Source organism: Scatophagus argus, chromosome 24 (genome assembly GCF_020382885.2).
Source record: "Scatophagus argus isolate fScaArg1 chromosome 24, fScaArg1.pri, whole genome shotgun sequence".
In the NCBI taxonomy this organism is placed as follows: Eukaryota; Metazoa; Chordata; class Actinopteri; family Scatophagidae; genus Scatophagus; species Scatophagus argus.
The window spans coordinates 6,177,426-6,200,586 of NC_058516.1; the positions used below are offsets into that span (position 1 = coordinate 6,177,426).

A 23,161-nucleotide genomic window follows, 5' to 3' on the forward strand; every position below is an offset into this window, starting at 1 on the left:
GAAAATGAAGGAGGAGCTCAAATGACTCCAGTAGGCAAATTCAGCACCACACCGTTTCTTCTCGTTTGCCAGCCTGCACAGCTGAAATTCTACACTGGAAAAGAAGAACCTCTCAAGGGACATTTCATCCTGTCATGTTTCTAATGAAATCAGCCAAAAACAGAAAATCTTAACATATTGTCAGAGATGGTTTCCAGGCAACAAAGGTGCACAAGATTATGTCTAAAAATAGTCTGTGCACAAGGAGCTAAAATAACACGAGCTAAAACTGTACATGAACATGTTATTTTGAGGCTCTGCTGATTGTGATTGGAGGAGCTAAAAATACAGCATTTTGTCATTCTACTCATCCTGTCACTGTGTGCTCTGGACACTAGCGGCAACAGGAACACACATTCTGTCGCTGCACCAGTCATCTGGCTGTATGATGAGCGCATACATCGCGCTCAGCTGTCTGCTCTTTTTTCTCCAGCTGCCACTCACTGCCAGCCTGAAGCCATGGACCCCTCTCACAGGAACACACACCTAATGGTAAATAATGACTCGGCAAACCAGCGGACTGACATCGCCCTCAACACACATATCATTCTGGGGTGTGCTTTTGTGTGTGTGTGCGTGTTTGCGTGGTGTTACGTCACACATCCTGACATCTGGCATTTTAACACATTTTAGCAGTTTGTGCGCGCTTTTTCTCTGCATGGTTTATAAAACTTAAAGCAAGAGGTGTCATACATGAGGGTTAGGGGAGGCTGAGACCTTTTTTAACTCTTTCTAACTCTTTTTAAGTCTGAAGGCACAAGGTTCCTGTCTGTAACAGGAGTGATACTGCACACTGTCATGCCACATCCACATAAGACAGATCCACTCACTAAACTGTGTGCAGCAGTGCCACTGTTATGCCAACAGTTCCAGAAAACTGCACATCAATTAAAACTCCTTTGTCCGCTCTGTGACTCCCTCAGGACCGTCCGTTCCTGCCAGCCCTCCGCCTGTGTGTCCATCCAAAATCACCCCCCGGTTTTTTTGTGAATCATTTCCAGGATCACGTTTGTGCAGCGCTCTGAAGAACACGCAGGCAACTATTTCATTCACAGCTTCATGTGAGAATCAAATCTAAGTGTATTACACTTTTAAAAGTAACTTCAGAATTAAACTATGAACTAACAACGGAATTTAGATGCAGTCTTTTGTTTTCTTTCACATCAATTTTTTTCTGCAAAAAGCAAAAACCTGCAGATGTGATTCTGACACTTTCTTCTTGTTGTCTATGTCTGCCTACATAAGAGCTTCTGACTAATTTGTAGGCTTGATTAAAACAGCCTGACTCAGAATTATTGTATCCTCATCTTCCAATCTGATAAGTATGGACCGATGACCCTTCCTCACCTCATCTGATCCTGAGCCAAAGATGAGCAGGTCGAATGGGATGGCAGCCACCATGTCTATGAGGAACCAGCCTTTAAAGTAGTGGATGGCGATCTTGGCCGGATGGCTGACCACCTCTTCGTTGGCGTTGACGTATGTGGTCCTGAAGTTTATGAGGATGTCCACAATGAACATAATGTCCACGATCAGATCCACCACGTTGAGGGGCGAGCAGGAGTAGCCGCACTCCCGTCTCCTCTGCTCCTCAATGTCATTGAGGAGGAAGGCAGCAGAGTAGGGCGTGAAAATGGCCGTGTAGATGACCAGCAGCAGGATCAGCCAGTCCCACACTGCTTTGAAGGGGCTGTAGTGGAGGATGGTCCACTTGTCAATGCGTGGCGTTTGGAGCTTGTACTCAGGCAGCACGTCTGCACCCAGAGAGAGAACCTGAGGAGGAAGATGGAGGACTTGTCAACTTACTCTGAGAGCACTTCATCACTTATTTTGCTTTCAGCCAAAACTGTTGAGTCATCTGAGAAAAACAAATGTAAGTAAATAGTGTTGGCTACAGACGATTGCTTTAAAAGGTCCACTGATTTCCCACAGTTTACTCATCATCATTTTTCTATACTTTTCACAATTTCAAAATCAAAAGTGGCAAATTCTTGAAGTGGAAAAACTTTATGCCTCAAAAAATACTTTTTTTTGCTACTATTGCAATTACATTGGAATTACATTAATGCAATTACATTATTGCATTGCATTGCATGATGACATGTGAGTGAAGATTAGGCCAAATAAAGGTCATGTTTGTTGACATGTGAATAATCTGGCTGGAGGAGCTGAAGTTCAGCTCTCAGACTGTAAAATGTTAACGCAGTTCAACATTATCTCCTGACTCCTAACAGAACACTTTGCATGTGCACATCACTTGAGGCATGAATTTCCCACTCCCTGAAATAAGTCATTCATATGTTAAACGAATAATGAAAAAACAGCTTGTAATCTAAAAATGTAAAATTTTAACTTAAAACACCTCTAGCAATCCGTACAGGAGCAGGACAGCATCATGATCATTTGTGCAAGTTGTGCATAACTTTTATCAAGTAAATAACAAGTGCATGAATTATCTGCAGAAAGCCAAAAATCAACAGCATGTATAAAATCCCAACAGTGTTTTGCATCGAGGACGGAGGTGTAATCCATTCCAGCCAGTCTGGGTGTCACTTTCATTATCTCTGTTATTGCAGTTACCGTATAGACCCGAATAGGTTTTAACATCAATATTACAGCAACGTCACGGCCCATTTCGGATAAGAGCCTCAATGACTTGCAGGTAATTATAGGTGCGGGCAGAGGATACATCTATTCATCTAAGTGTCTGACACTTCAATAGCCAGGAATTTTCAGGCCGTGGCTTTCACTACTGATTGCTGTAGCTCTGAGGAGAAATGCAAACAGCAAGAGGCAGTTAAAGTACATGAGCTGCAAGGGCGGAGAGACAATTACTGCACAGGAGCAAGTCAGAGAATGAAACAGAAGAAGGAGAAGAATCTCAAATGTCTCTATTTTGGCGTCCATCGCTTCTTGCATACACCGTATCTCTAACCCGGTCACCTCCATAACCCCTGTGATTGAGAGGAAAGGACCGGGGACAGGTGGATGATGTATAGCCCAAGAAAAGGCTGAGGTGTTGATAACTGAATTGGTTATTAGAAACTGCTGCCCTCTCTGTGCGATGGGGAGGGTCAAGCGCTTTTGCCCTCTGATATGGGATAACCTTTGAAATCGATCAGAAACCAGCAGACAGACAAAGGGAATGTCTTCTATTATTCACCAGACTGCCACTTCATTCAACGTACCCACTTCCACATGCTTACAACACATTGTGTAATTGATGTAACTGATTTTCAAATAGCCGTGTTTTGATTTACATGTTCGTGAACTGATTTCTATAACAAAGGATGCAGAAAAGCTTGCACATATCTAAAAATGTTTTCACCAATCCTATCTCAACTTGTGCAAGGATACAGATGCTGTTGTGCCATCATGCACTTTATGCTCATCACTGATGATAGAAACTGGATGGTAACCCTGCACTACACCAGCAGCACTCTGCATGCATGGATACATTACCCTTCGTCCTGCTGGGAAGCCTGGGAGGAGTCAGCCGGTTGGCAGAATAACTGTTCTGGATTAACGTGTTGCAGCCAAACAGTTCCTAAATAAAAGATCTCATCTTAATTATTTAACCTACCTACTGTAGCAATGTGCACTCGGTGCAAATCAACTCCCTCTTGTGGGATAACGGAAAGCTCAATCTGTGTTTGGCTGGGCCTCAAACAATATGCAAATGAGATTAGCTCTCTACCGTTCTCTGGTTCTTTTAGGTCTACACTGTCAGGGCTGGGGTATTATTTATAAGAGTGGAGTGTTGTTTCATGTTCCTGTAGCTAACCACGTGGCTTCCTTCATTAAAAATTATGGCTCGATTCCACACTGAGCGTCAGGTAACCCCAAGAAGCTTTAAAGGAGACATTTAGCGAAGAGCTGCGAGCATGTAAGACACGAGCTACATGCACAGAAACGTTCAAAATGTGAGAAACAGCACGAGAGCTGCTTTCTTTCTGTGCTGACCAGCTTCCCGGGTGAATCCTCCATCTGTCTATGGTAGGTGAGAAGGCAGGCAAGGCCAGATGAGAGCAAGTCTGTTCAGATGCCTTGATCATAGCTTCAGAGAAACTCAGAGGAGTCCTGAGGTGGTTTCAAGACATCTGCTGCTGCTTTGTGTTCCTCGCAGTGAGGTGTCTAGAGGACTGTTGACAGACCTAAACTGAGGAAGATGGGGATTCAGTACAATCCCCTCTTGGCTTATTTATTCTATTTGTCACTATGATAATTTTAATGCTAAGCAGCATGCAGTAAGCAAATCACAGAAATGACTGTCTGTGCTGAACACCATATGCTCAGTCACTGAAGGAGCAAGAGGGGAAGGGGCTGGAGACATAACGGTACAGGTACCACCAATGGCCACATTAACAAGCATGCCCTCTCTGCTGCTTAATAACTTTGACTTTAATGCTGGACAGAGAGGTCAGCGTACTGAACTGTGGTCTACTCTGTCTCTGCCTTGGGCTCCAGCTGAGGGCCCTCAGCTGAAGTTGCCTTTGATTGCAAACAGGGGTCAATTTCCCAGCCTTCTATCTGTTACACCCTTAATGGGCAAAATGCAAAACCGAGACCTTGTCGGTGGTTTGAGGCAACACCAGCCTACCCCTGGGAATACATTAACTTATAGTCCCTGTAGACTCTCTGCTGCCTCTCAGCCGCAGCGGGGAAGGTGAGAATGACCTCCAACCCTGTCCGTAACTTTAGAAATATGGTCTGAGCTCTGGACGCTGTCTGGAGGTGGTAAGAGTATCCCTGACTATCTGCTCCAAGTGACAGACACCGCTGTTGTTTTACGTATCAGACCCATTGAGTTTCAATTAATCATCCTGAGGCACACAGAGGGCAGGTGGGGCGAGGAGTAGATCCAATCTGCTGACTTCACCGGCTGCTCAATCTGTGCAAGTGTGAGTTGTGATGATAGTAAATTATATTATGATGAATATCACCATTGAATTCCAATGTCTCTCCTCTCCAGGCTGCACGAAGTCAACAAACACTTGATATGAATTATTAATAAATGCAAACTGTATATGCCCACGACTATTCTTAATTGCTTTTATATTTTTAGTCTCAGGCAATGCACTCATAACAATCATGACAAGGACCTTACAAACAGATGGCTGGATGATGGATTTTATACAACACCGACAATAATAATAAGCTCTGAGTTGTGCAAAAGATTGCTTTTACAAGAGCGAGGATGATTAATATTTAAAACGGGAAAAACAAATTTGTCGTGCTTTACTTGGATGGAACACAATTTGATCAAGACTGCTTGGCTGAACTAGAGCTACATTATTGTTGATGTATGACCGAAGATTACAGATTTTATTAATATGTACATATTTATTGGATCACAGCCAATTTGAGTGGGGATGAGAGGGGATGCCATTCCCACTGCAAAACAACCAAAATGCATCCCTCTTCTCCACCTCCTACAGAGTGCAGGAGCAGAGGGGCTGTCAGCTCTCATTGATCCTATATGAGGTTTGTGTATGTTAGAAACTACGGCCCCGACCAATGGCCTGAAATATCAGTGGTCTAAATGCCATATGTATAGATAAATCCATAGTGCTATCGGTGGTGCTGAAGCAGCAGATGGATTTGAAATTCTGCCTTTTTCTCTCCTTCTGCCAATTTTGTATAAAATCTAATATTCTCTATAAACTGTAATAAACCTTATAAACTATAAATGCTCAACTATAATGCAGCCAACATACAAGCCTACATATAGTGTGTCACCTTATGGATCAAAGTCACAAGCAGAAATACAGTAAAGAGCAAATAAAAATGGCTTTTACTTCAGATGTTAGGGTTAGGTGTTCTCATTAGGCCATCCCCTGCTAAAAAGTAACAGCGGCCTCAAAAATCCAGTACCCAAGCACGTTGGTGCTAATGGTTTTCATGGGTCCAAAATGTTGAATCTGATCCAAAGTGGTCCCATAGTAAACATACACCAGCCCTACTGGTATAAATTAATCTTAAAACCATGAAAAAAGAAAGACAAAGAAAAATCAGATCTAAAGGAGAGCCAAGCACAGCCAGATGCAAACAGAACAGACTTCAGGACAATTAGACCTCAAACTAAATGCAGTCCAGGCCCGAACAGGCAGAGAACACCAACACCAGCAGCAGCATTATGATCTGTCAATTAACAAGCAGTTGTGATTGAATACAACAGCAATATCATAATGATGATGATAATAATAATAATAATTATTATTATAATAATGTCCCTGGAATGATTATAAAGTCACAGAAACAAAAAACAAAATGTGACTCCTTCAAAAATTCTAATAATTGTCATTTAATTGTTGATTGATTTAATTGTTGTTTACATGGGATGTTGATTTACTAACTGATTTTTCCCACAGCGATTATGAGAGGCGATCAGAGCTGACGGTTCGCATGCTTCAACGTTAGCATCTTACCTGTGTGACCTTGTCTGTGACATTGTGCGTGCGGTCTTTGACCTTCGGGGCGATGATGGTTTTCTCAGAGGACGGAGGGGAGGGGCACTTCTTCTCATTGTTGGCCTCTGAGAAGTTGAGCGTGATGAGGGGGATCTTGTTGATGGTGCTGTACTTGTTGAGGTTGGAGTCAGAGGTGGAGCCGAGCAGGCTGGATTTGATCTGGCTGAGCGGCCCTGAAAGAGAGGGCGACAGAGGGAGGATGTCATCATGAAAAGTTGCCACATCTTGTGCCATGATTGGGCTATTGTTGGTCTGAACCGTGGACATCAGAGAACAGTCTAGTGTTCATTCGTGATTGTTGTGACATGGGTAGTGAGCATGGAGTGGCCCTTACTCTTGGAGTGAGTTCAACCACAACACAATACAACAGATACTGAAATACAAACTCCACAGCCTCTGACTGATCCGTCTAGGGTGAACAGGCCTTTCAAAGTTTCTCATTAAAAACTAATGAAGAACACTGCTGGTGAAAGAAAAGAATGATTCAATGCACAATCAAGGAATGCAACTTCACACGGTTAGTCAAACCATCTAGCCATCTGATGAAACCGGTGTGGTGAACAAACAAAATGTTCCCTCACACCACACAATGTCCTCTGCAAGTTCACAGCATGGTCAAAAACTGACTCTCAGAAATTAACTCGCTGCCTTCTTGTGAGAGCATTCAACAATATGTTACAGCACTGTGACACACACCGACATGTGACCCAATGAGTGTGATAAAAAGTGAAAAAGAGATATGCTGATTCAGCCATGTGAGCCAGCAGAGGGAAGGCTCCTTCCCCTTTTCACACAGTACAGTACAGTGATTGAGAGTCAAGGACAGAGAAACAGACAGTTGAGGATGAGAGATTGCATGCACAGCTGCGATACATGCCACAGTAAGGATACATCATTGCAGTCTTTAAAAAAAAGGAACTTAAAAAGGAAATCCGAAGCCATACCCCCAGCCATCCAGGAGCGAGATACTAGTAAACCAGGAGAGAGAAGAAATAGGAGGTAAAAGGGGAAATGTGGAAGAGTGGTCGGACTGTAGGGTCAGTAGTAATGGGTACAAACATTACTTACATTACATTATGGCACTTATCAGGAAACAGAGCACTTTGGCAGCTCTGAGTGTAAACCTCGACAAATAAATTCTACATACTGTGATGCTAAAAATCACAAAAATAACAGTGATCAGTTATACTTTTATTTTGGGAACTCCTCGCTTGATCCTAAACAACATTAAGCAGTAATGCAAGTCATAAGCTGTGCGGGTGTTGCATGCAGCATATGCACTGCTCAAATGACTATTTATATATATCACTATGGGAAAAGGACACGGCTGAGCATACAGCATTCAAATGGAAACAGTCAGGTTTCTTTTCATTCGACAAGACATGAGGAACCAGAGGTTGCACCAAAATAAACAGAGGTTACAGACAGTGGGAGGCATCATCTTGTAAAGCTTCATTGATTTTCTTCAATGAACAAAAGCAGGAGAAGAGAAGTAATATGTTGCTTCATGCAAGCGCGTGCAGAATGTCCTTTTTTTTCTTTTTAATAAATAAACAGCCTCCCCCTAGGCGACGGGCCAGGGTTCAGCAGGTCATGTGTACCAAGACTGAGTCATTTAGCGCCAGCGTTTTGAGGCTCCAGTAACACACTGACAGTTACCCACCGAGGCGCTTGCATTCAACATAAACCTCAGTCATGTGGGAAACGCATGCAACGAGCAGGCTTTGTGCAGAATACAAGTTGTATCTGTGCATAAGTTTAACAGCTCAAGATGCAGCAGGCTGCTGTTTGTTACCTTTGATATTGCGGCCATTGTCTGTGATGGCAGCAACACAGCGTTGGAGAAGGAAGAAAAACGGGAGCGGAGGTGAGAGAAGAGTTTCTGGTTTTCAATAATGACAAATGGCAGCTGGCATTAAACCCCCCGCTAGCGCACCCATGAACAATTCATTACTGTGAAGTAGACATATTATTGTGTCAGCCACTGGGAGCTATTTGAATGAGGGCTGGAGATAAGGGGATGGAGCTAGACTGATTGGCCTGGAGGAAACCGGGCCAGTCTGGGGCACTTTCACCCTCGGCCAAATGAGGGCCAAAAGGCTAATGAGTGATTTAGACTCAAGGGAAGATCAATAGTACCCAGTACAGATGGTGACTTGCTATAATGCTGATTAAGAGGCTGGCACGCCTCATCTTGTGTCTCCTATTTTGGGAGCAATAGGACTTTGGTAATTAATATAGCCAAATTATAGTCAATTATTCGTCACGAGTAATAAATTCCTTCAGAGATCCCTTAGTGTAAAATACAACATTTGAATACTGACCAAAACTGACTCTGTTATTACTGACATGACAAGAAATTAATTTAAAAAAAAAAAAAAAAAAATTACACGTAATTCATCTTCAGCCACTGAGTGGACATAAAAAAACTGGTGTGGTTTTTGTTTGAAATAAAAAAAAAAGCTGCTTTATTGCACACATTAAGGGCTTAGCAGAGCAGAAGATTCTTACCTTCACTGGCATGTCTGTCCCTGAACACCATCTTGGAGTTGGACCCAAAGCCTTCCATGTCATGTACGGAGGAGGCTCTGCGAATACTGCACACGCTCTCTCTGGAGGCGGTTGGAGTGAGGCCTGGGATGGATGGAGCTGCAACTAGTGTATCCTCTTGGCTCTGGTGTTGGGTCTGGTCTACGGCCTGGTCTGGGTATGTCTGGTTCCAGGGGCCCTTGGGGGATGAGTGGTCCAAAGGCCCGGACACGGGCGTGGAGCAGTGACTCGGGCCGATGAGGGCGCGGGTGTCGTTGGCGTAGGAGGGACTGCAGCTCTCGCGAGTGGTGGGAAGTTGGTAGTCATGCGTCGCCACCGAGCCGTCGCTGTGGCGAGGGGAGTCCACCATGACAGCATCGGGGTCTTCCTGGGGGAGGGACTGTTTGCTGATGCCCAGGAGAGGTAAGGCTGGGAAACGAAAGCGAAAGAATCTCCCTTTCCCTGACAGAGAAGAAAAGAGAAACAAAGACGCAAAATACTTAATTTCGTATTACTCCAGCTGACATCAGCTATCCGTGACCAATAACAGTAGAGTGTGAGAGTGTGTGCAAATAGTAACACATACAAACAACTCAAAGGCAGCTAATGGCCATGTCACTCAATTATGATGAAGAGCATTCAGTGAGTTATTTGGGTGCGTTGGGACCAAAAACACTATAAAAGCAGAATGCACGGTGCTTTTTAATGAGCCTGTGGGATCGACATAACCCCCACTGACTTTGTGTTGTGTCTACAGCAGAACTTGCTTGCAGTCTTCCACATACCTGCTGATATCTCATTCTTTGTTTGCCAAAAGCACCGAAAAACCTTGCCAGTGCAGCTATCTTAAAAGATCAAAACAAATGCCCATTCTGCCTCGGGCCCTAGTTCAATCTTCAATTTCCTTCAATTATTCACGGAGGAGGACATTTGCTGAATGGCAGCAGTGCATTGAAGAGTCAGTGCTGGATTATGTGCAGGATTTTTAATGAGTGATGGATAGCTCCGGGGGAGACGAGGAAGTGATATTTAGGTTGCTGCTGTCATAACAGTAGGTGATTCAGAGGGTATGTTGTGCAGGAAAAGGTACAGAACAAGAATATAGTTAGTGTAAAGTCTTTGAAAATGAATGCATGTAGGATAGGCTACATACACACTCAACACACACATCATTCACAAACAGGCACATGTAGTTGCAACTAAGTATATCTGTAAACATGTCAAGAGAAAGACAGGCACACTCACAAGGCTCCACATATGGACCACAAACCATGGCCTGCATGTTGTGAATCATTCAGTCGCCTGAACATATGTCCTGCATGTCAAATCTCGGTCTCACTGCCATGTGGCGTGGTGAAAACTCAAGTCAATAAAGCATTAAAAGAAAAAAAAAACCAGGACGAGTAAACATGAACTGATGAAACAACCACCTTACATCGCATCACTATGTCTCCTTTGCACATTTGCCTCAGCAAACCAGAGTACGTTGTATTTGACATGCCCCGTTCAGCTCCAATATCTGCAAGGAGTGAAACAGCTATGGATGAATTCAGAGACACAATAGGTGGTAAAAGAGAAAATAGAATTAATGTTTTCTGCTCAGCATGGAGCAGCATGCAGCTCCTCTATTGTTCCTTGTAATGTGGTCAGACTGAAGGAAAGAAACTATTTTAGTCACAATGCTGTGTGTCAGATGGGGTCAGTATGGTGTGTTCAAATGAAGTCTCTATCCAGCTACTGACGATGTTGGAAATGATCATTTGAATTTAATTAGTGGGTCCAGAGATGGATATGAAGCAGCACTCAAATCTTCAGTGCAGTATGACTGAACATCTCATTCATCTGAATGGTGATAAAATGAAGCTGTGCTCTTATTTCTGCAGAAGAATCACGAGCAAACTTTTGTTTCTACTGAGCCTCGTGTTTCAAGGCAGATAAGACTGCTGATCAAAAACACCATCTGATTCGTCAGTCTGCAGCTGATCCCAAACCATCAAATGCAATTTATATGCCAAAGAGGCTGCACAAAAGCAAAACTCTGTTTACTGGAGCCCTTCTCCACCAAAGGAAAATCGTTCCCCATCACAATCTCACTGGTGCAATGTAACAACATTGCTCAGCTGTGCAGCTCGAGTGCTTAACATTTCCGACAGTTTGATTTAAACACAAGCCTCAACTGTTGAAGTGACACCTTAACAAAATAATGAATGGTAGCTCATGAGCACTGACATGCTCAGAATGCTGTTTCTAATTACTGTGCCTCAAGGATAAACATGTACATCACAAATCTCTTAATGAGCTCATAATTCAGTCACGCATCCACGGTGTGTGCCGAGAACACCGTATGCAGCTATATTTACTGGTGATATTGAAAAGGCTCAACCTTGCAGGAATATGCTGCCCTTTGAGCGCTGTTAATGGGTTGTGTGTGTGCACGCGCGTGTGCACTCTCACTCCCTCTCAAATCCTCTCGCTCTTTGCCTGCAAAAACTCAGCAGCCGCTTTACACCACCAGTGGACGTACAGTGGCCCCTGTTGCTATGATACCAGATAGTAATATTTGCATTGAATATTAATTGGGCCCTCAGATGCCCATGTTGGGCAGTGAAATGTCTTTCTGTAATGTGAGCACAATTCAGGAGAGAAGTAGAAAGAGAACAATAAACCTTCGGTAAAAGCGGGACAAAAACAGCTTTGTGTCCTTTTGTTTGTGCCTGCCGCTCTTGTGGTTGTGCTGATGTTATATTGGGTGAGGGGCTGATTTGCATGCAGTGTTCTTTTACCTTAAGGAGTGTTTACCTGGGCTCCCAGTCCTCCAATTACTCACCACCTCTAGAGAATAACATGGACAACTCTGCTCTGTCCCCACTCAACCCCACACTTGTTTATGAGAAATAAATTTAAAATATGACTGCAGTAAGCCAGAGTTAAAAATAGTTAAATATTTTTATTTGGGCCATTTTCCTAATCAGAAAGTAGATGTGGCTCAAAATGGAGACAGCATTATACCCATACCCACATTGCCTCGTATCAGGCCTTCCTCGTGTTCACTTGGTTTTGGTTAGATGGGCTCCATTTCTGACCATCACCAAACATGCAGACATTTTAGCCATGGTACATCATTGATGCAAAAATACTAACATATGAATTTTAATGCATAGGTTACTGTTTCTCTGAAAACAGCCTTTAAATCACGAGTCTGGAGGTGTGGCCAATACATTAAATCCCACTTGTCTCTTTTGCGTGAGCATAGTCCTTCTCAGCCACCTCACAGCAAAATGGGGGAATCCAAGATGACTGCAGAAAGGATGGATTGTCGCTCAGCTGCAAAGGCAGAATGATTAGCAGCACCAAATGCATGGCTGCTCATTCCCCACAAGAAGTCTACATAATGCAACACATGGATCATCGCCTCGCACCATATACACATGCAGCTCCTCCTACACTTACAGCTGCTCCTCAGAATGGGTTTCACCGAGTGAAATTTACATTAGCAGCCGCTTGTTCATCTGTGATGTTCTCTTAAATTATGCAGAGTTATTCATAATTTGCGACCTGTGTCCATCTGCTAGTATAAGTGCAATTCCAGGTCTCCAGAGTTAGCTGTGATGAAATGAAGACAAGAAATACCGACTCTCCACGGTGATCCCTGTGAGAGCGAGAGAGAGACCTTGTAAACAAATGTGGACCTCAGCACCAGACTTGTAGGGACGCCCACTTGGATATTCAGATAGGCATGAATAGACTTTAATTCACAAAGGCCTGCTCCAACAGGGATTGTCCTTGTGTTCGAGCTGAGCAATTAGCTCCCTCAGAAAAGTGAAAGAGGAAGGCCTTATCACTGACACATACACTACATGCCTGCACGAACACACAGTTCAGGCATGGTTTCAAAAACGTCGGTACACAAACACACACAAACACTTGCTTATATACCCAACACACACATATCCCCACTCTTTTCACCACACCCCCTATGAGGCCCAAGTGGCTTGTTAGGGGCCTCATCCAATTACAGTCATCTAGAGGTGACCTCTGGTCCTCCATGCTGCTGCTTTATATGTCACAGACAGTAAGCGGAGAAAGAGAGGCAAAGAAGAGAGGGGGAGCATCAAGAGCATGTTTGAGTGCACCGCAGGGGAATGGCATTATACAGTATTACACCGACAGCTCTGGGAAGCGGAGTGTACTCCAGCACTGCTCCAGTAGTTCATCAGGCCATCCTGGCAGGCTATGAGCTATAATTGGGCCAGACCTCTGAGATGATGGCAGGCTAACACATCAGTGTCTGCTAAACGCTGGTGTCAACATGCCAAAGGAGCTGTCTAGCAGGGATTTCCTGTGCTGCACTGCTGTGAGAAGAAGTGAATACACAAGTGGGAGATCAAAACAAGTTAGGTCTGAAGATACCAGACAAATGTTTTGTATCATAGCATCTGTCATGGCGTGCTACATTAATAACAGTGTCATTTCAAGTACTTAACACACAGTGTGGATTGGTTAAAGGCCCAAAGTGACGTGAATGTGATACAAGGTTACAAGTAAAAAGGTCATGACTGGCTGTTACATTACTATCGCTCCTTTTCTTCCTCCTTGCTCTTCCAACTTCATCCTTTCGGACTACATTTTCATCACAGCCAGGATTAGGGAATAAAGTCTCCTACCGTATGTCATGCTTAAATAAATCACTATACATGCATTTGGATCGATATATCAGTTCACTGATCAACGATCCAATATGACTGATGCAAAGTGAAAACATTCATCTACAACACCTTTTTGAAGACATGCCTTCATTTAGAAATTCCTAAGGCATCTCTTCCCAAACAAACAGTGCTAGGGCCAGGCAGGTGATGGCCAAGAGCCAAGAAGACAATGTTGAGTATATTCAGTCCCCTCTCGGGAATAAATCAGTCAGGAGACAAAGCGCTCAAAAAACATGGCGAACCCGGCTTCATCTCGCTCCAAAGTCCACTACCTTGTTGCTCTCACTACGGCAATACAAGGTGCTCTGTTTGCACAATATTAGACTGAGAAAACACGCATGCAGGCTGAAAATAAATTGTGCTGTTCTGCTGAGAGACGCAGACTTAAACCAAGGCTGAGGAACAAATAAAAGCATAATTTTTAATCTATGAGTAGTGGGAAAGTCTGCTAGATAATGCCAGAAATGTTACAGATGTGAGCTAATAACAGTGACAAGCCTAAAAAACAATCGTTCTGTTTATGAACGTTCATAGTTATTACTGAGTCTCATATTGATAACAGCACACTGAATTAAATCCAAGTCCTGCTGTGGCAGAATTTGAGATATGGGCAAATACTGTATTGTCCTCAAAACAAGGAAAACAATATCATATGATGAAACTTGTAATGTACATTCCCGTGTTATCTTGCACCAACCTCCCCCCCTCCAGCCCTCTGCTGTCTTTACTCACATTGGTCAGCTTTGGATGGTGAGGTGTGGTTGAGTCTCTCCAGTGAGTCACTGCTGCCTTCGTCCAGGATGTAATCGAAGTTAAGGATGAACATCATCACCACGCCCTCCTCGTTCTTCACGGGGATGATATGCGTGGCGCACAGGAAGTCGGAGCCTAACCAACAGGAAATTAAATCAAAGTTAGGAACGGGTAATAAACTTTTATGTTTTGTGTTTGATGGACTTGGTACAAGACCCACTGCAATCAGTCACGGAGGTCTGGAATTACGAGCACCATCAATCTGAAAGACAAGCTGAGCTGATATAAAATTCATAACTTAATTATTTTCTAGGCAAAACAAAGTGGTAAAACCCGACGTAAGACCCCAAATAGCACCACAGCTTTTCAGATATAGTACAGTTTGACCCTGCAGCCTTCCATTAACACTCTTTGACATTCAAACATCTTATTCCTGATAGAGCTGCGTGTGTGGAAACGCCTGGCAGAGAAATGAGGGGGAAAAGGTCAAGAGGCCCACTGAGAGGAAAGCCTCTGGAGTTGAATGATTTCATATATCCAGACATGCCCCGAGTCTGTCCTGACCCTGGGTTCTGCACAGTGCAGTACAGTCAAATACAGTGCAAACATCCATTCATCTCAAGGCAACATTAAAACCTCAGCTAATCACTTTCATGCTGTGTCTCCCGAGATGACAAGACATGTCCTATGTTGTCACCACGTAGCACGAATGCCTTTATTTGTGCATTTCCTCCATATGAAGCAACCAGAAGTGTTCCTCACAATTTGGTTCTGGGAGAGAAAAAATTGCTCTCAGTTCTCACATCCTGATTATCGCTGATGGCTCCACAGTGGGAGGCAAATTTAATGCACCCTGCTCAGTTGCTAATGCATCACATGTAAATGTTCCTAATTTATCCAACAGCAAACAAGAGGTTAACAGAAATTATTATTTTCAAGAAAGGAATAAAAGTAATTGTTAAGATGCTTTAGATCTGCCCGACGCTGGCTTAACTATTAACTCCAGGCTGCTATCTCTGCTTGCTACTGGCCAGACGGGATGTGTAGAAAATGAAATGTATATTAACTTTTAAATAATGAACATGGACATCTCTGGAAGATGCTCTCCCTCACATTAAGCTCTAAGTCCTGCTGTCACCATGAGGCTATTTATAGCTCGCCCAGCAGGCACCCAGCCTACAGCACTTCTTTTCTTGGGGAACAGAGACACACTGCTGCACAAGCAACTCTGACTCTCCTCACAAATGAGTGCACACACATACTGCCACACACAGACCTACGCAAACGAAATAGAAGAACGAACAAAATAATTGCCGTATACCCATCTTCAGTCATTTTCTTTCATTGTATCATCAAGCTCCAAAACCCTATTGTGCAGTAACATTACAAACCAACTGCTTCACTAAGCTGGGGTTTGATTTATGTTTTGGGGAGCCCTGATTCCGCCTGGCTAAGCACTAACCTGCCCCTAATAGTACATCAGTGTCACAGTGAGTGGATGGAGCCATTAATTTCAGTCAGAGAGAGTGGGGGGGGGGGGCAAGCAGTATCACGCCTCCCCTGCCTACAGTGACAATATGCAAAACAGACCCTGAGTCAAAGTCGAGGTATCTCTTTGCTTTCATGGATTCCAGGAACAGTCTGGATGTACTGCAGCTAAAGGGACAAACTGTACACAGCAAAGACAGGGGGCCTCGAGCTATCAGTGGAAGTGTTGAGAAGGTTCTCAACTTTCAGGGAGACAATTCAGATGATACTGCATAGTTCAGTATTAAAAAAAATGAGTGAATTCTTGTATTTCACTACAAAATAGTTATTATTGCAAGTAATAAAATTATGTCACTGTTGAAGCTTTAGTATAAGCGAGATGACTGTTCAATCCCCTTAAACACATGGAGCAGCAACAGCAATGAGTGTCCTGTTTTTTTTGATTCATTTTGTTTGCAAATTCAAATTAAAACAAATCGACGTGCTTCTGCAGACTGAAGCTAAACTTCTTGTGCCACATCTGATATTGGTTTAATTTATCTGCAGCATAAAGTGATTTCATGGCTTCTTAAATGAAATGAGATCATCTTTCTTGAGTTTATGCAGAAATCACAGCCTGCCAGGACACGGGAAGAGGAATACCCCTTTCACAAGGGCACAGCCTCAACTATAGTTTTAATAGTCAATACAAGGTGAAACAAAGTTAAAAAGAGAAGGATACTCGTTAAGAAACAGCAGCATTATGAGCTCATATCCCCCACAGCAATGCTAGCATACCCGCACATGCACACATACATGCATACAAAAAGCTAGCTAAAGAGGCTAAATTCATGATGACTAAATGTCTCCCCTATGGCTGCACTTAACAGATGTGCACATTCACAAGCCAACCACAGACGCAAAACAAATTCCTCCATAGGAGAGACACTTCACAAAAACATAGGCCCAAATACACACACACACACACACAGACTAAACAGTATTTAGTGTAACCTCCACACGCCTCATGAGGGGACGTAACCCCAGCTTTGTAAAGCAATCTGTGTGTGTTTACGTGCGTGTGTGTGTGCACTCTAAAAATAAGCCGCTTGGAAACCATGGGCATTTATAATTCATTGGAGCTAAGTATTATATTCTAGAACGCATAATGGATTTGTTTAGGCAATGTAAGGAACGAGAGGAGGCTTGATGGTAATATGTGTTTGTGTGTGTCTGAAGGAGACGGGGACAGAGAGGGTGCAGAATACATACATGTGTAGCGTGTGTGGATGCATTCATTATATTTTCTGACTTATTAGAGTGTGTGTGTGTTCTCTGCATTACTCCACTTTGCATGTCTGTCTACATGTCTGCCTTAAATATGCATCCAGATGACAATGTATAGCTGTGACGTTAGCTGTAAGAGCCAGAGCACTTTTCATTTCATTTTTTCCATTACTGTCAAAGACATAAATAAGAGTGTGATGAGGCACAGCAGAACGAGCAGAACAAAGCCATTCTGGAGTAAAATAAATCTCTTAATACAATTAATTTTCCATTTCCCCGTCTTTCCCCTCCATTTCCCATTTTCACTTATTTCTTCTCACTCACTATCTGCCTCCATCACTTTTTTCTCTCTCTCTGTCCTTGTCTGTCTTCATCCTTCACTGCTCTATTCTATCCAAAGTCCACATTTGTTTTATTTTTCTGTTGCTGTTTCTCTCGCTATCCCTGCTTCTGCCTTTAGCCTCAGAGTGCCTGCTCTCTCTCTCTCCCCCTATTTGTGCATGTCTCCCTCCCTGAGAAATGAGATAGCTGCCCATGTTCTCAGCGGGAAGGCCACCTGACGTGTTATAAGTGGACAGATCAAACAGATCCCCAGCGCTACTGCTGATGCAAATTTCTGCCTGTCTGCCTGCACATCCTGCCTCGGCGGACAGTCAAAGACAAACACACATGCACACACACTCTCACGCAAACAGAAATAACATTTACATTTCTCAGTTGCACGCTGACGTGGGGACAGACAGGCGTGCGCACAAGCGCGCACGCACACAAACACTAACGAGGTTCACAGATCTCAAGACGAGCACACAGACTCGCACACAAACACAGTCGTTCACACACACACACAGCCTGCCGGCAGCATTAATTAGCAGAATGTTCTCTGTCCAACTAAATCTAATAAGCAGGCAATGGAGCTGGTTTACACAGGGCAATGAGAGAACACACCTATGAAAGGCACTAAAACAGCTTTCATCAAGAGTATCTGAATATTCATGGGGAGCTGCAGAACAAAGTACGGTTAAGCATCATAATATAAAACATTAGGTGCCATTGCAACTTCTTTGGAAAGTCGCTGAGGAAAATAAGCATGACTCAGCACTACCTTGTCGATCTCCATCAAACTTAGAGTCATGGATGGATGGGCAGAAATAGAAACAAAATCTTTTCTTTTCGGGTCTCTAATCCTCCAAGGAGGACGGATGGGCAAAGTGCTGACTTGCAGTTTGTGAAGGAGGCAAACAATCTCAAACTTTTGCAAGGTGAAAGTGAGTTAATAAACACAGAGCTGCCAATCATACACATAAACAGACACACAAAATCCTTGAGCCAAACCGCTGAGAATCGTATATACAGTATGTAACAGCCTGACAAGCCTGCTGCGTTAGCACATTGTTACACTGGCCTGGCGTGTCAAAGTCAAGCCATAAGCCTTCAGCCCGAGTGGAAACGTGGGTCTTATCGATTGAAACATTTTCCACTCGGCTTCATTTCCTCCCTGACGCAGCGAAGCCCACCTGGATTAATAGGACTACCTGGTAATCTGTTGCTACACAGATGGCTCGGCAGGATGACAGCACAGCGTGACACCAAGTGCATATACAGAATATGCCAGATCACAGTACGCTGAGGAGCTCTGTAATGTTTTCAGACCAAATCTGCACTGTTAAGCATCATCTAAACAATGCAGGTGAGAATTCAGATTTTGCTCAGATAAACCAGAAGATTACAAAGAGGAAGTTCCGCACGCACAAAGTCACCTCCACGCCAGTTTGCTTTGGACTGGATGTCTCTCCAATAAACTACTTGGATGACTGACCCAACCAAAGACATTAGTCACGGAATAAACACAATTATACGTGCAGACAGATGGATAAATGTGGCTACTCATCCAAAACGATGATATTCTGCAGAACAAACACAGGGAAGGTGACTTTTTAAGTGTAAGATCTGCTTCGGCTGATCTGACCTTGAGGATTTGGACTGAAAGCAGCACCACTGTTGGACACCAGAACAAAGTTCAGATGAGGATATTGGACTGATCCACCACTGACCAACTGTTCCCACAGAGCTGTGCCTTCATTACACCGAGCTATCCAATACCCCCATACACACATCCTCCTGTTCACCTCAGTTCACCCCCCCCCCCCCCCCCCCCCCCACCCCATTTCTCTTGCCACCTCCCCATTCGTTTCCTTAAGTTATATTAATTACACTATCAAGGTTATGTCAGTTCAGCCTCATTTTAAGCTTGATGGCCCGCTACTCCTCTGTGGTGAAGGTGATGCACTCCCCTCGCTTATTCCTCTCACTTTCATTTCATTCTACTGCATTAATAATTAAGCAGTGAGGCATTTGTTTCAGCTTTTGTCTATTTTTTTTATGCAGTGGAGGTAACAGTCAAAATCACACCATCTGTTTTCTACACACTTTTCTCATTTTCAACAAATAAACAAAGACCCTGCACACCTTTATATGCCTGTATAAACTATTTATGAAACTATTAACTATGTTTAATGGTCTGGAAAACCTCAATAATTTCCCTCCAAACTCTTGACTCAGGTTTATTCCTGAAATGAGTGGTGTTTTTGTGTGTTTTTGCTGATTATCTGGAAACAAGGGAACACACTTGTGACTCTTTATCTCTTGCTTTAATTCAATTTTTAATTGCAATAGAAATTATTTAATGTGATGCTTGATGGTTTGCTCAGTTAGCAGCCAGCAGTGGCAGACAAAATATTCAGATTCCACACTTAAAGACATGTTTTAATGTATATAAAATACTATGAATAATATGATATGATATATTTTTATAGTATTACGGTATTTGTCTCAGAGAAAAAAGTTGAAATGTAGAAAATCTGCCGTTTCGCCGTTTCTGATGTTTTATTGACCAAACCATCACACAGCTTTGGTACGTAAAGCCAAAGTCACTCCTAGCTACAGCTGTGAATTAGAGGAAGTATCTAGCTATCTCTTTAAACCTCTGCTCCATTATTTCATTTCATTTTATTTCCTTCCTTTTTTTTCCTATCAACTATATTCTGCACACTCCGAGGCAAATTAAATGACTGAGCAAACAGGATTTTGTGTGTGTGAGTGTGTGTGCTCACAGGTTCATAGTGCAGTGAGAGCAGTTCTAGTTTCAAGATGCTGGAAATTTCATTAGATTCTATTTCCACTATCAATAATTAAGACAATGCAGCTCAATGTACGCTTGTTCACAGTGGCAGGGTGGCTCAAGAGCAGCGCGCACATATTAATCAGTAAGACCGATTAAAATTCATTTGGTCCAGCACTTTCACTCCTGTCTCTCTTTATATCTCTCAAACACACACACACACACAAAGACAAACACACAAACCACTTTAACATCTGCTGACTGGTTGTGTCTGTCAGTGATTGCAGGATGGTGGCATATGGGAATCTTGATAGCCCTCATTTGGAGAAACCGCTGCCAAGAGCATCGCAGCTGAAATCACTTTAAATTGCAGCCGGTGCTTTTTTGCCCAGGTCTTATAGACACGGTGTGCGTATGTGTGTGTGTGTGTGTGAGAGAGAGAGAGTGACACTGATGTGAGCTGAGCCTCCAGCAGCAGGGAGCTGTAGGTTGGTGCTACACTGCTTGAGGGGTGACATCTCCCTGGTTGTTTCTCTGCCTCTCACTCTCACTCTCTGTCAAAAGCTCAGCAGGCAGCGTCTTCATCTTGGCACGGCTAATTGTCATCAAATCAGCTAATCCAGGTCGCTCTCTGACCCTGCGTCCGCATGCCTAAGTCAATCACTGCGGCACTGCTATCGTCTCCCCTTTTGACTTACCATCAGGAGGTGAGCAAAATGAGCGCCGCACAAGAAGCACAAGGCGACAGGCTCGTCTAACAAGTCGCAGGGGTAGTGAATATACAGTAATTCCCTTAAGATGACACAGCTGGTGCAAGATTATTAGAGTGGAGACGATACAAAAAAGTTAAATGTGAGAACTGACCTTCTTTCAGGGGGTTGAAAGCTTATTTATTTGCCTTCCATTCTAGGGAAATCTGATCCCTTCCCCTTCTCCTCTGGGGATTTTCAGGTGTACTAAAAGCTGTTTAACTCTGTAATCCAGGAGGGAGAGCACAACTTTATCCCCAGGGATACAAAGACATCAGTGGAGGCACGCTGCCCTGGTGCTTCCAGGGTCCTGTAACCCCAAAGGTCACATGTCAAATCACTGTAACGCAGACATTTGTCCGTTGTCGGACATATCAGTGAAAATGTCCTCAAGCTACACAACCAAGTCCCCATACAGAAAGTCAACACAGCACCTGCTTCCTCACTACAGATAAATTAAACATCCCGGCGTTACGTTACGGGCGTTGAAAAGAAAAACACTTTTACTGCAAATAACTTAATCATTTTAATTTATACACTCCTTCCAAAGCTCTCCTCCGTTCCTGGGCAATTTCCACTTCAGCAACTTCAGGGCTCAATATGTTACCTCCTTAATGCCTCTCTAGTGCCTCAATCATTTAAAACAAGAACCAAGTCAGACACAAAGAATGCAATGACTCTTTTGATAGCCTCTCTGTCTCAAGTAAGGACACAGCTGCCAATGTAAAACCTAAGAAAATGTAATACAATCGCTACCGCATACGAGAACTGAGAAAATCAGTCAGGGGTCAAAAATCCATATCACTGCATCTCTGCTCTCATTGTGAAATTGCCCTGAGTGAACTGATAGGACCTGTGGGTGTGATACAGTGATCCACTGCAGCCGTTTGAGCGTGGGGAGCCATTGCCTGCACTAGAAAAGCAGATAGACAAAATCGATGTGGGGAGAGCACACGGTGAGAGAAAACCAGGTATTAATATATGCAATAATGTCAGCAGATAATGACTTTGGACGGGACTGGATGATACTGACAGGAGAGTCTGTTATTTAGAGATACTGTGTTTTAAATAGAAAATCGCGTATTTGAGTCACACAAACCTCAAGGCCACTGCAGCCAAAAACCAACGGTGTCCAAATTCAAAGTAAAGTATGTGCTTTAGAAAGAGAGGAGAGAGGAATAATTTAGCCATTTTTAATGTTTGTCCTTGATTATGGAGATCTTGTTCATATTCATGCCTCACGCTCTTCAAATCGCTCAATTCAACACAGTCCAACACCATCATTTCTTTCTATCATTTCTACGTTTTGGCAATCAAAATGTGATTGTCTTCACTAATGCCCTGTTATGACAGCTGCCTTTGTGGTATTATTTTAATAGCTTGTAAGAGGAAAAAGATGCTTTCTCTCTCAGCATGTTGGAACTGCTAATGCCAGTATTATAATAATCATCACTGCAGTACCATTATGTGTGCAATGTAAAACATAGTTGTACTTTTTGTTGGCTTGCGATGTCAGACTTGTGACGCTGAATGAAGAGATTATCTAAATCCAAGCCCTAAACAATTCATGGAATACAACAAAGCATTGCCTAGCAGCATTAACAGGAATAATCTGTCTGAAGCTTTGGTCACTATGCGGTCTCACTGCAAAAGGTTATCTTGGAGATCACGGTGGGTGATAGAGAGCTCCGTGGTCTCTGTCAAAGAGGAAGCTGCAACGGTGCCAGAAATATACTGTTTATCACTGAATGTGTGGAAAAAAACTTGACAGATGGAGCCACAAAGAAGAAACCACAAAGCAATGTGACCTGATCATGTTTGCAAATAAAAGCTGACTTTGGTAGCAATATTACTATCTGGTCTCTTTAGAAAACAGATGTCTACATGTTAATTTCTATATGCTATGCATGTCTCAGATTTTTATTTTATTAGTTAGCTTTAGTTTTTTATTTAGGCTATTCTATGGCATCAGGCAAAAGTCTGAGAATGAGTTTGAAATGTGAAGGGAAGGAACTGAATAGAAATAAAGCTGGATTGTTTTCA

At 43.1% G+C, this 23,161-nt stretch overlaps 1 protein-coding gene across 5 annotated transcripts in view; it reads right to left on the reverse strand.

The window, feature by feature from the left end:
* Positions 1–51: 51 nt before the first annotated feature.
* LOC124055322 (potassium voltage-gated channel subfamily H member 7-like) overlaps positions 52–23,161 on the reverse strand; it is a 78,042-nt gene continuing 54,932 nt past the window's right edge. For 3 of the 5 annotated variants that reach the window (XM_046382031.1, XM_046382032.1, XM_046382033.1), the window contains 5 exons: positions 14,477–14,632; positions 9,021–9,500; positions 6,468–6,682; positions 1,387–1,812; positions 52–525 (listed from right to left, as the gene is read on the reverse strand). In XM_046382031.1, the coding sequence (XP_046237987.1) occupies positions 355–525; positions 1,387–1,812; positions 6,468–6,682; positions 9,021–9,500; positions 14,477–14,632 (1,448 nt within the window). In that variant the 3' untranslated portion in view covers positions 52–354. The remainder of the gene's footprint in view (positions 526–1,386; positions 1,813–6,467; positions 6,683–9,020; positions 9,501–14,476; positions 14,633–23,161) is intronic. The other 2 variants (XM_046382034.1, XM_046382035.1) reach the window with 1 other exon arrangement.